General features: G+C 34.9%; 1 protein-coding gene across 2 annotated transcripts in view; it reads right to left on the bottom strand.

Annotated features, from left to right (window-relative positions):
- Positions 1-1,483: 1,483 nt before the first annotated feature.
- LOC116403816 (protein CHROMATIN REMODELING 19-like) overlaps positions 1,484-10,511 on the bottom strand; it is a 31,637-nt gene continuing 22,609 nt past the window's right edge. Inside the window, exons 9-13 of one of the 2 annotated variants that reach the window (XR_004216657.1) lie at positions 9,793-9,870; positions 9,546-9,682; positions 8,621-8,839; positions 2,789-2,996; positions 1,920-2,055 (exon numbers count right to left, since the gene is read on the bottom strand). Coding sequence is in view for 1 of the 2 variants with exons in the window: in XM_031885428.1 (XP_031741288.1) it covers positions 1,893-2,055; positions 8,621-8,839; positions 9,546-9,682; positions 9,793-9,870 (597 nt within the window). In the remaining variant the exon portion in view is untranslated. Of the gene's footprint in view, positions 2,056-2,788; positions 2,997-8,620; positions 8,840-9,545; positions 9,683-9,792; positions 9,871-10,511 lie in introns of both variants that reach the window. The other variant, XM_031885428.1, reaches the window with a different exon arrangement.

Genomic DNA, 10,511 nt, shown 5'->3' with positions numbered 1-10,511 from the left:
ATTTACTCATATTAGTTAGGAAATTTCTCTTGTAATTCTTTCTAAAAAGATCAATAAAAATCTCTCATTTCCATCGAGAATGTCTCTTTTGTTCCCCTTGCTTCTTTAAGCTACTTTGAAATCAATGAAGAATTAAGGTGGTACTTCCTTTGGAAATGAAAATTCTTGCAATTCTTTCAATGTCTAAATTGTGTTCCAATCTTCTTCTTGCATGATTTCTTTTTCGATCGACCCATGATAGCATGAACTTTGTTTAATCTTTAATGGCTTCAAACAAGAATTTTGAAGTAAGATTGATAGAGAATTGTTGATTGGATCTTGAGCTTGTTTTTTTCCTTAGATCTTTTCTTGAATTTTCAATTAGAATTCAATTAGTTAATCATTCTTAAAATAGAGGTTTTCCTTGCTTTTGAATGTCACAACATTAAAACCTAAAATCTTATGGCAAACTTAAAGAATTCATAAAAATTGCTACGATGAAAATGTTTTTTTTTTTTTTGTAAGTTTAGTATGAATTTAGATTCGATCTTATTGATTAGTTTCTTGAAGTAATTAGTCCTTGAATTTAAATTGACTGAAGTATATATTTTTATTATATGATGGAAAGAAGGCTAGAATTTATCATTCCTACTTTAGTTGACTAAGAGAACCCCATTTATCTTTGTGCCCAAGATTCTCTTTCAAATCCCAAAACACTTACTTGCTTTCCTTTTTCTTTCTTGTATTCGTCAGAAACTCCCTCATCCTATATTAGAATTCTTGGTTTCTGATTAAAGATTTGATGTTTCCTAAACAAGATTCCCCTGGGATACAATATCCTTGCTTACTCTTTACTATTTTTTGTTAGTATTTTGTATAAACGAGTTTGGTTTATAAACTTCTTTTGTTAATTTTTATTCAAGATTTCTTGAACCTTTTTTGCATATTTCTTTTCTACCGACATCCCATAAATTCGAGTTAACACCCATTATTGTTAATTTCCTTATTAATAAAATTAGGATTGCTAAAGTTTCCCAATAAACTAAAAGCATGTATTTTAGTAAAATGGCTATGCCCCATTATTGTCCATCTCCTTACTAATAGAAGTAGGATTGCAAAAACAGGTAAATTTTGTAATTAATGAGGTTATAAACTAATTTTAATATGGTTAAAAAACACTTTGTCCTTAATTGAAGTTGGTAAAAGTTTGTTTTGTTTAAATTTTTGGACCCTAACCTTCCATAGTAGAAAACAACTGAATTTCCATACTTCATTTTTTAACAATTTAATCCCTTAATTACATAAAACCTCTCTCAAAGTTAAGTGTAAGGTTCATTATATAACATTAATCATTATATTTTAATAATATTTTTCATAACAAGAATAAAATGGTTATAAAACACTAAATTATTACTAAATTCAAGGGCTTAACTGTTAACGAATGAGTTTATCAACTTGAATTAGACAAAAATGGTTACTCTCATAAAATTAAAATATAGAAACATAGTGAATTGAAACACTGTTGATATTTATCATAATTACAGAGTATAAGGTCTAATATAGAACAAAGTCCAAAACTACTGAACCAAAATGGTATTTAATCCATTTGAGTATTTTACATCCTTATCCTTACAAATTGAAAAGTCCGTAAACATCAAATGAAAATAAAATAACCTCTGCTTTTATAAAAGTACCATCTCCTATATATAACATGTGTATAACCTAGTTGCCATTAGTGATGTTACATCTATTTAATACTGCACAAACTAACACTTTTGATAGCTCTATTGCTTTGTGCACCAATGAGGCGTTAACAAAATGTTACATCTATATAAGGTTACGACCATAATGAATGAGAAGCGAGCACTGAGAATATGAATCTGGACTTTGGGTTATAGTCAGTAACAAAATCTCTAACCAAGAAGAATTGCTGATAATATCTCCCCCATGGTCTTCTCAGATGACTCCCTCTCGTTATCCATCTCTATACCCGACTCCAGAACTGCAGCATCAAGGACTAACTTCCGTTTTGCTATCTCATAGACATTTTCATCCACCGTTCCCTTCGTCACCAACCTGCAAAAGACTCAAATATATGAAGTTGAACATCTACTATCGAAATGCCAAGTGATAGTGTTATACGATATATTGAATAAATCAAATTTACATAATAACTTATTATGTTGGTGAATAAATAGATACCAGAATACTAATAAAGGAAAAATACAAATATGAAAAATATTAAAGAGGAATAAATCCAATAAACCCTAATTTCCTTTAGAATGGAGAACTCGAGTTTGTGAACAAAAACTACTGATCAACTTAGCAGATCTGGGATAGAACCAAAAACCCACAAAGACCAAAAACAAGAACTTCTAAGCTACAAACACAAACCCACAAAGAGCGGAACCAAGAACTTTTGGGATAGAAACATAGTGTACTGTGTATTTTTTTGAGAATATAATGATCTTAGTGTATATATAGGCAACTAAGAAACCCTAATCTAGGGAATGTAAAATTACAGTAAAGGATGACTATACATAATTATAATATAAACATATATTATAACACACTCCCTCGAGTTGAAGCAAATATGTCAAGTGATAGCTTATTCTTGCTCCATTTACTGCTTTAGTAAGGATATCGTCCAATTGTTCTCCATCTTCACATATCCCATGGATATCAACCCTTCTATTTTGTTGGAAAGTTGGGAATAAAATGACAATCCACTTCAAAATGTTTAATTCGTTCATGAAATATTGGTTTGGATGCAATGTGAAGAGTAGTTTGATTATTACACCATAGTTACCTGGCACATTAACACTGAAGCCGATCTCAAATAAAAGTTGTATCCACACTTTCACCCAATTGTTTTTTAGCTCCATATTCAGACTCAACACTCGAACGTGAAACTACATTTTATTTCTTACTTTTCCACAACACCAAGTTTCCTCCAACTGAAACACACTATCCAGAGGTCGATCTCCAATCCTCTATAGATCCAACCCAATCAGCATCTGAAAAACATTTAACCCTTGTATGACCATGATCTTTATATAAAATCTCACGTCCAAGTGCAGCTTTTAGATAACATAGGATTTGTTCTAATGCAACGCAATGATCCACAATCGATGGAGACATAAATTGATTCACTATACCCACAAAATAAACATATCAGGTCGTGACACTTTTAAATAATTCAACTTTCCAACGAATTTTCTATATCTCTCAAGAACTTTAAACAATTCTCCTTGCTTAACAAGTTACAAATTTGGTATCATTAGAATACTACATGCTTTGACTCCTAATTTACCTGCCCAGACAACAAATCAAATATATATTTTCGTTAGGACAGAAATACCTTTCTTGCTTCTCATTACTTCAATACTCAAGAAATACTTCAATCGCCTCAAATCTTTGGTATGAAATTGGCCATGGAAGAAAATCTTGAGAGATGATATACTTGACATATCATTTCCCATGATAACGATATCATCAACAAATACAACAAGCAAAGTTACACCATTGTCAAATCATCAGTAGAATACAGAACGATCAAACATACTTTTCTTCATACCAAAACATTTGAGTGCTTGATTAAACTTTTCAAACCATGCACGAGGACTTTGTTTCAGTCCATACATAGACTTCAGAAGGCAACACACCTTTTCACTCTCTTTAAGCAACAAACCTAGGTGGTTGCTCCATATAAACTTCTCCCTGAATATCACCATTAAGAAAAGAATTCTTAATGTCGAGTTGATGTGAAAGCAACTTTGAGCAGCCGCCATGGAAAGAAATAGTCGAATGGAAATTAACTTGCCAACAGGAAAATGTATCAAAATAATCAATCCCTTAGACTTGGAGATGACTTCTAGCAACAAGACCAACTTTCAACCAAGCCATTGTTTATACAAGGTTGACCTTTATAGCAAACACTCATTTACACCCAATAGATATCTTTCCCACTAGATGCAAAACCAGATCCCAAGTACCATTATCATTTAGATTAGTCATCTCCTCGATCATTGCACTATGTGACCCAAAATAAGATAAAGCGTCATGAACAGAGTTAAGGATGGAGGTCGAATCAACGAATGTAATAAAGGAATATGTGGGTGAAGATTGTTATGATATATATTTATAATATATGTCCTTTATCATAATTATACATATTGGGAAGGGTTTATTTGTTCTCTCTCTCTATATATATATGTAACTTTTCTCTAACTCTATATGAATAAGAAATATACTCTCTGAATTCTAGATTACAAAGACAACTGGGTATATGAAACAAACGAAGAAATAAGGTAAGCACAGTGCATTTACCTCTACAAAGGGTAACGGGAAGATCATCACTTGGTCCTAGATCAGATAGCAAAGAAGTTAGTGGTGTAGGACATGGGTCTGAAAGCTGTTGTGGAAGGTGCCTGGAGTAGATTCAAAAAACAGGTGGGCCAGAAAGAAGAGAATCAAAGGAAGGTGTAGGAGAGGGATGATGTAGGAGAAGTATCTAACAAATAAAAAGATCACCACTCTCTCCCTTACTCGAAATCAACAACGGTTGACAAAAGGGCAAAGTTTCAAAAAATTGAACATCAAGAGATACAAGATACCTGTTTAAAGTGGGACAAAAACAACAATTACTCTTTTGAACATGCAAATAGTCTAAGAATATTAATTTCAAAGACTTTAGGTCTAATTCAGTACAATGAGGACGAACACCTTGAGCAAAACAGACACAACCAAAGATCTTAAGGACTATAGAAACAAAGATTTGGTACGAAAGAGGACACGATGAGGAATCTCACCACTGAGGATAGAGGAAAAATTCGATTAATCAGGAAGTAAGCAGTGAAAACAGCATTAGCTCAAAAGAGCTTCGAAACATGCATCTAAACAGAGAAGGCTCAAGTTGTTTCAAGTAAGTGCCTGTTCCTTCTTTCTATAACTCCATTTTGGGATGGATTGTCTACACAAGAGATTGCCAAATGATGCTATGATCACGTAAGAGCCAAGTACATGAGAGAAATATTCATTTGTGCGAGGATTTGACAAGACATTAAATTGAGTTCATATTTCAACATGAAAAACACAAAAATGAGACAACTCTAAACAACTTTTCATTAAATATAGCCAAGTTACATGAGTGTAATCATCAACCACAGTAACAAAATAACAAAAACTTGTTTGAGACACAAACTGGACAAAACCCCATATATTGAAATGAATTAACTCAAAAGGAGCACAAACTCGTTTAGAGACTCTAAGTCTAGAACTAAGACGATGAAATTTAGCAAATTGACACAAGTCACAAGTCAAATATGACAAGGAATAGAATTCTTGACAAAATTTCTTCAACATGAACAAAGATGGATGCCCCAAACGACAATAAGCTTCAAACGGGAATGTAACTCCAAAGCAAGCTACAAATATTTGTTGGTAAAAAATGTAAAGGCCCCCGTTTGTGTCCTCTACCAATAATCTTCTTCGTCATACAATCCTGAAACAAGTAATAACTAGGAAAAAAACGAGAAAACAATTAAGATCACGGGTAAGCTGGCTAATAGAAATTAAGTTAAAGGACAACCGAGGCAAATGCAATACATGGGGCAAAGAAATGGATGGGATGAGAAATGGAGGGCGTTCTATTTTTCGTTCGGAGGACATTCCTTGCCTCTTAGAGGATGACCACATGATTTCCAACATTGTTATTTAGTGTCCCACTGTTTCTTGCAATGCTCATAGATCGGGAACCAGTTTCTCATTGTGCTTCTCCTTGTCATGAATAAAGAATCTCCCACTGAAGGCAACAAAATCAATGGCAAGAGTGGTGAGAATGTTCATGGCGCTCATACGATCCTCCTCAAGGCAGACTTCAGAACAAACCTCCATTAAGGAGGAAATAGGTCTCCGACCTAGTATACAACTATGAACTACATCAAACTTCAAGTTGAGACCAGCAAGGAAGTCATATACTCTGTCAACCTCTTCAAGTCCCTAGTGTTGTATGCCATGACTGGGACAGTTCCAAACAATCTCTTTAAAGATCCATCAGGAAATAAGAGACTTTATTAAAGTAAAATGTTACATCCATAGTCCCATGCTTGCATGCATGGACTTGCTTTTGCCGTGTGTAGAGGCAAGAGGTATTTTGGCGTTTCAAATAGAGCTTTTGAGGTGCCCCATATATCCTTGGCCGTTGTAACATACAATAAGGGTTTGCCAATCTGTGGCTCCATAGTGTTGATCAACATGGCCTGAATAAGAGAATCCTCCCATTTCCAGTAGCGTTCCTAGGGATCTCCTGGTAGAGGACATGATATCTCTCTCGTTAAAAAGACAAATTTGTAGCAGCCTCCATGATCATTTTAACAAATGGGGACCACAAGAAATAGTTTTGGGCCTTTGGCCATTCAACTTCTCCCATGTAAAGACTTCTTAAATTGTACCACCGAATTAAACACATAAGTAGAGAACAAAATGGGGAACAAAGTTACTGGATTCTCATAATACATCAGTAAGGTTGTATGAAGACCACGACTGGAAGTATTAGTAAGAGCCCCTAACATTGCCTTAAATGTTGTGATTTACTGTTGAAGCTTGTTTAGTTGTTGTCGGGTGGTAACCTGATAGAAATCCTGCACATGAGGTTTGGACTAAGTCGAGGATTCACCAACCTCAAAAGTTGACTGGACAAGACTAACAAACCGCAACTGAGGTAGGGTTGGGTGCAGCTGCGGCTAAGCAAGACTGTTCCATGGCGTGAAGATAGGAAGTGATGGTGCGTGGACAACTGATGGTTGTGGTTGGTAAAGGGCTGTGAAAGCAATTGAAGGCATGTGCGATTGAAGGGTTGCTTCGATAGCCGTTATCTGAAGACGATAGAACAGATCGTCCGTGGCGGTGGCGTTGATCTCGACAACAACAGTGAGGTTCTCCTCTGTTTGGGTTTTATCGATATTGGTGTCTAGGATTTCGTCGTTATTCCGCTCTAATACCATATTAAAAATAACGACAAAGAACAACACACAAACTTACATGGAAACCCTAGTATAGGGAAAAAAAACCCACAGTAGGGGGTTGTTATCATTTTTCTTATTCAACAAATGATACAAGAGGGGAAACTCAATAGATGACAAGAGCCTAATTAAAAAGAAAAGAATAATTCTAACTACCATTGACCTTTCAACATACAACAAACCCACTAATTCTAACAATACCAAATGCACAAACCAGCCAAAGAACGCAAATCATCACGAAACCAACCGACGAAAAAAAAAAATGGAACTCCCACGCACTTACACGTACCGGCGCATGGAGACATAACAATTTCCATCTGACAGGATGTGATCCTCACACATGACTGTTTCCAACAAACAACGAACTCAGACTCAGGTGAACAGCAGCGACGCTCAGTGGGTGGTGTAGACAAACAGCCACTCAAACTTTATGAGCCAAACTTAAACCCTAACCCTAACCTTGTGTGAAGGTAGTCGTGAAACAAATGAACAGGTATTCAAAACCCTAAACGGGCTTTGATACCATGTACTCTCCACTTTTGGAGAATATAATTGTCTTATTATTTAATCAAGTTGAAGATACATATAAATATACGTAACTAAGGAACCTTAATCTAGAGAATGTAAAATTTCAATAAAGGACAACTATACATAATTTTAATATAAACACATTACAACTCATAAATCCTAATATAGAACAAGAACTTCTGAACAGGAACAAAGATTCTCATTGAGAGATCTATAACAAACCCCATGAACAACTCATTTGAAAACGAAACAAAAACAGGAAATAGAACATAACAATTGGGCTAACTGAACCAAACTGCTAAACCAACCAAAATTGGACCAGACCGGGGAACCAAGACTGAACCAAATTGAACCAATCGAGCTATTAAACCACACCAAACTGGTTGAGAAAAGCATGAATTTTCCATCGATAAGGACTTTAACGGAAACCAAATCTGGACATAGTTGTACGACCACAAAGAGAATGAACCCACAAAATCACATGACCTACAAAGGCGTAAACTCAACATGACAGATCTGGAGCAAACTGAACAGCAAATTGGAAAAACCCATGGAGACAGATCTGGACGGCATGAATGGATCTAAGTAATGGTGAGCAGATGTAAAAACGGACAGCAAATGGTTCAAGGATGAACCAAAGATGGAAAACAACACTGGACCAGAGTGCTGGTTTAAACGGAACGACGAGTTGGGCAAAAGGGTTGGCATTCGAGAGCGGCAAATCTACATGTGGGTCTACCTCCATCGATTACATTTGTCGATTACCTCCGTCGATTGCTAGTCAAGACGACAGAGGTAGAGGTCGAACAAGGCTAGTGGCGGCAACGGCAGCTAAATTTCAATAAAATAAATCCTAGAGCTCTGTTACCATGATAATTGTATATAATATATTGAATAAATCAATGTTACATAATAATCTATTGCATTGGTGAATAAATACAGACAAAAATACTAATAAAGGTAAAATACAAATATGGAAAATATTAAATAAGAATAAATCCAATAAGCCATAATTTCCTTTAACACCGAGAATCCAAATTTTGTACCAATGAAAAGTAAACCAGAATTTGATGGAAAGGTGTAGGGAATACCTGTATATAGTGACAGGTTTGGTTTGGCCAATTCGATGACAACGATCTTCTGCTTGGCGGTCAATCTGTGGATTGAAATCCATGTCGTGAATGACAACAGTGTCGGCCCCAGTTAAGTTCAACCCCTGTCCCCCTGCTCTAGTAGAAAGCAAGCATGCAAATATAGACGTGTCATTATTGAAAGTGTCAACTATCGTCTGTCTTTCTGCTACCTGCGTACTGTCATAAAGAAAGAACTCAAAAAAAAGTCCATTATGATTTGATCATAGATACATAATATTTTTCATAAAATCCAAGGTCCCTATAACTAAGCAAAGAACAGTACTCCATAAAAAGTACAAATGATAAAGTCCTAAATTTTAAACTAAAATAATTGGAATGTTATATGTTATAATGTTATAATGTTATAATGCATATTTCTGGAATGTAATTGAGGCAGAAGTTTCACTGCATGTTTCTATAATTGCTTCTCAGGGAAACAGCTATTTATATATATATAATATATATATAACAATCACGACTTCTTTAATATGCTCTGCCTTGGGGCTTTTCTACAAGGAACACTGCATAATTCATAAATAAAAGAAAATGTTGATAAGGGTGGTTGACTCTGTTTCTTTGGATATTTCTTACATATATATATATAAAGGTGATTGATGTAATTGAAATTCGAAAATAAATCAAATGTTTTTATACAAGGGCAAGCACGTAATTTTATGTATGATTATTTTATAGGAGTAATATATTATCTCCAAATGCAATATGAGCCTTGAAGCACTTGAAGAGTTAAGGATGGAGTTGATAAACAAATTTTCCTACCTCACAATTTTAGACTGAAACATAGAAATGGTAGAGGTAAGTTCATTTACTCCTTTCTGTTACAACTACGGAAGGTCAACCAAGATATATACAGCTGGAACAATACCTTCCATCTAGTCGTCTATAAGTAAACCCAATCACATCCAATGTCCATTCTAGGATGTCAAGCATTGAAGTCCATTGACTGAAAATAAGAACTCGATGTCCATCTCGCTTCAGTGAAGGAAGTAGTTGTGCTAATTCCTGTATTTCGACAAAAGTAAATCGGTTCAAGAAAAAAGTTCAGAAGAAATTTAACAAAGCACAAAATTTAAAGCCAAATAAATCATTCATCAGGGATGGCAAATCGATACCCGACACTTCGCCGAAAGTAGCACTTCGTTATCTGATAGAACTCCCTTTCTGTCAGTAATGCCATAAGAAAGTAATAACTGCAAATAGAAGAATGGAAAACAGATCACAACAAAAGAGAAACGTAATGCTCAACCATTGGTGTCCACTTGGAAGGGACGAATGGAAAGAACCATTAAGTTCCATGATTAAAAGAAACTTGAACAGTGAAATAATTGCAAAGTAAAGAAAAATGGTTATCAAATGCAATGGCATCGTAAAGTGAAATACTTGATGGTCCAAACAGATATGTCAACTGTAACATTTCTTGCAAACTAGTAAAACAAAACAAAAAAATGCATTGTGGCTGAGTTAAATGATGAACATCTTCTGAACTAACTCATAACTACTTCTAAAATACAAGATCTCTAAATAGAAGACAAATAATGAAGAAAAACACAACTAATAAAAAACACAAGCCTAAACGAAGAAAACTGATGTAGGCATTTCAGAAATTATGTTGTAACTTGTAATACCAATTATTAAAGCTAGAACGGTGGAACCTACTTTAGAAAGATTTGTTCTTAGTTTTTACCGTCTGCCTAGGGCATCAACTTACTGTAGTGGTTCAACCATTGACTCACTTTATCTTCACCCTTTGCGATCTCTGCAAATTTTAGGATTACTATTTTCCTTCTCTTGTTTGTTCTTTTGGCTTGTTTCAGCTGGTTTTGTTTCTTTT

Source organism: Cucumis sativus, chromosome 5 (assembly GCF_000004075.3).
Source record: "Cucumis sativus cultivar 9930 chromosome 5, Cucumber_9930_V3, whole genome shotgun sequence".
In the NCBI taxonomy this organism is placed as follows: Eukaryota; Viridiplantae; Streptophyta; class Magnoliopsida; order Cucurbitales; family Cucurbitaceae; genus Cucumis; species Cucumis sativus.
This window is presented reverse-complemented; position numbering and strand designations above follow the sequence as displayed.